The sequence below is a fragment of the Athene cunicularia genome, assembly GCF_003259725.1.
Source record: "Athene cunicularia isolate RWA chromosome 12 unlocalized genomic scaffold, athCun1 chr12_part1, whole genome shotgun sequence".
NCBI lineage: Eukaryota > Metazoa > Chordata > Aves > Strigiformes > Strigidae > Athene > Athene cunicularia.
In genome coordinates, this window is record NW_020799116.1 from 3,419,045 (window position 1) to 3,424,175 (window position 5,131).

The following is a 5,131-nucleotide window of genomic DNA, read 5'->3' on the forward strand; positions in this document are numbered from 1 at the left end:
CCCGAGCCCCCGGCGCCCCCCTTCCCCGGCCCTACAGCTCCAGGTGCACCCCGCTGTAGGCTTTATCCACTGTCCACTCGCCCGGGGCCCCCGGGCCGGCCCCCGCGTAACGCTCCATCTCCTGCTGGAACTGCAGCTGCCGCCAGCGGTTGGGGTCCACGTTGATCCAGTTGTTGGCGATCCATTTGGTACCTTGGGTGACCAGGCAGCCCCCGTGCAGCGCGAAGTCGTCGAGCTCCCCCACCCAACCTGCGGAGCGAAAAGCCCTGTTAGGAGGCGGTGAGGAGTGCTGCGGCACAGGCAGGCACGGCCGGGGCCGCAGAGGGAGGCACGGCCAAAGCGCCGGCTTGGATTTTCGCTCGGGTACATCTTAGGGGAGTTGGCTCCTCCTGGCGCCCCTCCATCTCGGTGCTACCCCACCCTAGAACCCATGAGGAGTTCACCAGGGCAGGCTCCCTGAGTGCAAAATGCTCGTTGCCTCCATGTCTCCCCTCAGCACGAGGGGCTTTCGTATTCTGTGTCACAGTTGCTGTTTTTCTCAATTCTTCCCCAAAGGGGAGGCTGTTGTGGAAGAGATGTTTGCTGCCACTAGAAGGCCTGTGGAAGTCAGAGGCTCATGGCCATATTAGAGACTGCATTTCAGCAGTTCTAAATGATCCTCTTTTCACAGAGGTTCCACATTTTTTCTGTGGCTGACTTGCATCAGCAGCTGCCTTCCATTTAGGAACAATTTGCTCATAAAAGCACAACAGGGCTCTTACAGGAGAGCGATGGTCTTGATATTATCATCCAACAGCTCAAACGCTGGTCTTGTGTCCTCTGTGGATTTTCTAGAGATGGAAACATGGGCTGCTCCCAGGGGTCCTGGGATGCTATATTCCATCCTCCCACCACTGCTTAGAATCTGCCATCAAAATACTCTGGAGTCATGCTCACCATCAGCCTGGAAGATTGATGTTAATCCCCTGGTCTGGCTGTCAGGGAAAATCCATGCTGCACTTTGTGAGAAAAACAGCCCCAAGGACACAAATCATCAGGCTGTGGCTGAGCTTTAAAGCAGGAGTCGGCCCCAAGCACGGCAGAGCCTTGCGCAGGGCGGCCCATGCCTCCCGAGCTGCAGAGCTGATGGCCGTGCCTTTGTCTACCTCCCCTCCCCACCCCTTTGGGCAACACCACATCAGTGAAACATTTTGAATTGCAGACCAAGTTCCAGCAGGAGTTTCAGCTCGCACAGCGGGATGGGAGGCAGCTGCCCATGGCTAGTGCAGTCAAGGTCTTTGTTTGCTAGCTAGTCCCGTCCCCCAAAGACATCAGGAGCCACTGACCTACTGCCTGTAAACAAAGGCTTTTCAGAGTCAGGAAGCTCCTACACAGCTGGTGACAAGTAGACTCTACAGTTCCCACTAGCAGGCAGCTACCACCCTTTGGCTCTCTTCTGAGCTCCCAGCCGCCACAAGAAGACGGCTATCACCTCCTGCAGCCCTACCCCTTCCAAGAACCGAGTCTTGAAACGAGCCCGTACCTTCTCCATCTGACAGGTAGTTGTACCAGAAGACAGCAGTGCCTTGCTGAGGTTTCACTCGCAAATTGCCCTTGTCGCAGTTTTTCCGAGTATCTCGCAGGTCAATGTCGTTCTGGATCAAAGACTGGCAAGAAACAACAGAGAAGGTGTTGCAAACGGGGCTGGAATGAAGCGCACGCACTGGGCTACCTCTGCTGCCAGCCATCATCCTGCCCTTTGCCTGAACACCCCCCAGGGACAGCTCAAGGCTGACACTGGGCAGGACAGGGCTTTTACAACCCACTCAGAGCGGGCAGTTTCAGTCCCTTGGAGGTCTATAACCTGTTTCTGAGCAGCCACTCGTTCCTCACACATTGCCTGGCAGGAGCACAACATACCTGCCAAGATTTAGTCTGAGGAAACCTGCTTAGACAGAAGCAAGCAGGACCTGTGTTATGGCAGCAAGGCCAAGGGGCCGCCCCTCACACCTCTGAGCAGGGAGAGCTGCAGCTGTCCAAGCCTTGTGCCTCTTCCCCTGGCCTCCGAGGGAAAAGACCATAAGCAGAGCACAGCTTCCCCGTGCTCTAGCTACGAAGGCTGACGTCTACCATCCTCATGCACCAGACACCTTCTGCAGTCACAGCAAATAACAACATTCAAAGAGGAACTCAAAATTCCCAGGCAAGATTCATTTACCATCTCTTCGTACGTCCTGTTGTCAGCTATAGGAAAGACTGTTTCGCCTCCCCCAGTCACGTTGTTCAGGTAGAACAGCACCGTCACGTACCTGCAAGTCAGAGTGGTTGTCAGGGGACACCTCTGGAACAGGAGATGCACAGGGGCTGTGCGTTCCCTGCTCCTCCACCATACAAACAGCCATTCTGAGACATCACAAGATATGATTTACATCATCAGCTCTTCTCCAAGGACAAGACAAGGACAACAAAGAAAATCCCCACCCGCAACGGGTGAGGGTGTGTTTTAGCTTCTGGTGGGGATGGCCCAGCAGCTCTGCAGAACCACTCTGCCCTCCTCACGTGGACCCACAGGATTCACCCACCTCCCCCTTCAAACTCCTTCACACCAGCGATCTCCAAAGCTGGTTTTGTGAGCCCAAAACCTGCGCCCCGAGTCCTAGGGGAGCTGAGGCGAAACGGCTCTCGGCACCTTGTCCCTAACACGTTCTGGATGGTGCCAAGGCAGATCTTACCGGCAGGAGGTCTCAAAGGGAGCGCTTTCATTTGCGACCAGCTTTGTGTGGCTGCAGGCAGTCTCGGGGAAGACAGGGCCACTGTCCATGTGGGCATGGTAGTGCCCTCCTTGGTCGTACCGTACAACCTGGAGGGGCTCGCTGTGCTCCACAATCTCAGGGGGCAAGCGAGTCAGGCGCATTACCCTAGGGAAGAGGAGAGGCAGAGCAGAGCAGGTGAGGGGAAAGTACCGTCACCCCGATCGGCCACTACTCCCAAGCCGTGAACAAATCCAGAGAAAAATAACCCCCTTCCCCAAAAGACCGGAGAGACAGATGGGCTGCAGCAAGCATGCCAAGAGATAACTAGGTCCTTACAGATCTGTTGGACCATCAGCATCAGCTCAGAAAGTCCTCGTCAAGGTTAATTAAAAAACCCCAAAACCGAAGGGTGCATCTCCAGCAGGACTGCTTTCAGGAAGACTTTCCTTGCTCAGCAAGATCCTTTCTCTGTGTGTCCCTGGAGAACTTCATGTGCCATCTCATCGCTTCTCTGGACTCCTGCACACCACCTACAGACCTCGGGGACAGTTAGCAAAGCACAGGGCCGCTGCTGAGAGTAAACGAGAGACTAGCTCTAGGAATATTCTTGTCACCTAACTCACCTTTCCCTGTTGCCTTTTCAGCAGCCTCCCCCCAGGGCAGAGGGGCACTGGAAGGGATCAAGGAGACCGGAGCCCTCCTGCTCTGGGATTTTTCCGTTGCTACATCTGAGATCGTCCCCAAGGTCTCCAGACCTGCCAAAGAACACTCAGAGCTCTGAGTATCCGGAGCGGTGGAGCCTTCGAGGCAGGTGCAAGGGAAACGAGGCACCCAGGCAGGGTGGCAAAGCCCCTCCAGGCACCGCACGGTCCCAGGGAGGACTAACAGCCTCCTTCAGCGCTGTGTCTTCACATCCGTGTAACAGTGGCCAGCTGAAGAGCGTAAAAGCAGAATGCCAATGCAGTGTGTGCTGGCTCGCTGGCACCGAGAAGGTGGCAGCCACAGTCTGCTCTAATGAAGGCAATATGCGACCCCATTCTCCCACTGGAATGCACTGAAGGAGTGGCCAACAGCCGTTTTCAAGCCTCAGGACAGATTCTACCCACCCATGTTCTGGGTGAGGATCAGCAGCACAAGAACAAGAGTCTCCAGCCAGTTATCTGAAACTCACCACAGCTAAAGGATTTGGCCTGCGTGCTGGGTTTCAATGCTTCCCAGTACCAAATCGGAGATGAAGGGAAGGGTAAGAAGTTCTCCTGTCTGCCGTGAGCTGCCCTGCAATACATGTGCTTGGAGGATTAAACTAAGTCGGCTTACTTGAGGGTGAAGTTGTGCTTGTTAAAAAGTCAGCTCCGAACAGCTAAGACAGATTTCAGTGAAATGCATGAGTAACTAAAGCAAATGACAGTAACTGCTGGCACCCAGACAGCATTGGAAATGGGCAGTTTCTCCCAGTAAGCTCATTTACTAATTAGAATGAATTATTTCATATAATGCCAAGTCTTCTTGGTTTTATGGGGCTGTTCCCAAAAGTGAATGGAAATGCTGAAAGGTTTGATTTTTCTTTTTCCTTTTCCACAGGACAATACAAATTCTTGTTCTAATGAAAACCTCCTCTCCCCATTTCGTGTCTGTGTTCATTGCTCTTTATACTCCAAAGGCTTTCACACAATTAGAAAGTGTGAATATTAGCAAGTGTGCCACTGCCTCTCCCAGCACAGGTGGTCCTCGTGCCTGCACAAACCCCACCGTCCCTCGGCTGCCTGGCCCTTACCTTTGCCGTACAGCTCTCATGACCTGGTGTGCCCCCTCGCCCTGGTACAGCCAGGTGTGCTGGCTGTTCCGCACCAAGTCACTCATCTTCACTTTCTGGCTTCCCATGTACTTGTGGAAATCGCGGATATTTAGTTGTTTGAACTCCTCCAAACTCAGCACACCTATGGGAAGAGGAAAAGCCGGCTGACTCTGGTGTAGGTAAAAGTTCTTGCTGTCCTGTGCTCGGAGAAACCACCAGCTGAGGGCACTGCAGAAATTTCCTTCCACAAACCAACCCCGCTCAGGGTCCACGGGCTGCACCCCCTGTGTGCAGGCCCCAGCAGCGCTCTCGCCTTTAGGAGAGGGCACAGAGAGAAGTGAACTGTGAGCTGCTGCGCAGGGTCACAACTGTGACAGGCAAAATACCCTTTTGAACTTTAAAAAGCTACTAAAACACACAAACCCCTCACTCCAAAAAGGCCATTGAATGACTCGAGCGTGGCCAGAGAAGGGCAACGGAGCTGGGGCAGGGTCTGGAGCACAGGTCTGCTGGGGAGCGGCTGGGGGAACTGGGGGGGTTCAGTCTGGAGAAGAGGAGGCTGAGGGGAGACCTCCTGGCCCTCGGCAACTCCTGTCTCTTATAC

The 5,131-nt window shown here is 54.3% G+C and overlaps 1 protein-coding gene across 1 annotated transcript in view; it reads right to left on the minus strand.

Annotated features, from left to right (window-relative positions):
* Window position 1: 1 nt before the first annotated feature.
* P4HTM (prolyl 4-hydroxylase, transmembrane) overlaps window positions 2-5,131 on the minus strand; it is a 7,227-nt gene continuing 2,097 nt past the window's right edge. The window contains exons 3-7 of the mRNA XM_026857138.1: window positions 4,507-4,669; window positions 2,712-2,897; window positions 2,198-2,288; window positions 1,523-1,646; window positions 2-249 (exon numbers count right to left, since the gene is read on the minus strand). Of these exons, the coding sequence (XP_026712939.1) occupies window positions 32-249; window positions 1,523-1,646; window positions 2,198-2,288; window positions 2,712-2,897; window positions 4,507-4,669 (782 nt within the window). The 3' untranslated portion in view covers window positions 2-31. The remainder of the gene's footprint in view (window positions 250-1,522; window positions 1,647-2,197; window positions 2,289-2,711; window positions 2,898-4,506; window positions 4,670-5,131) is intronic.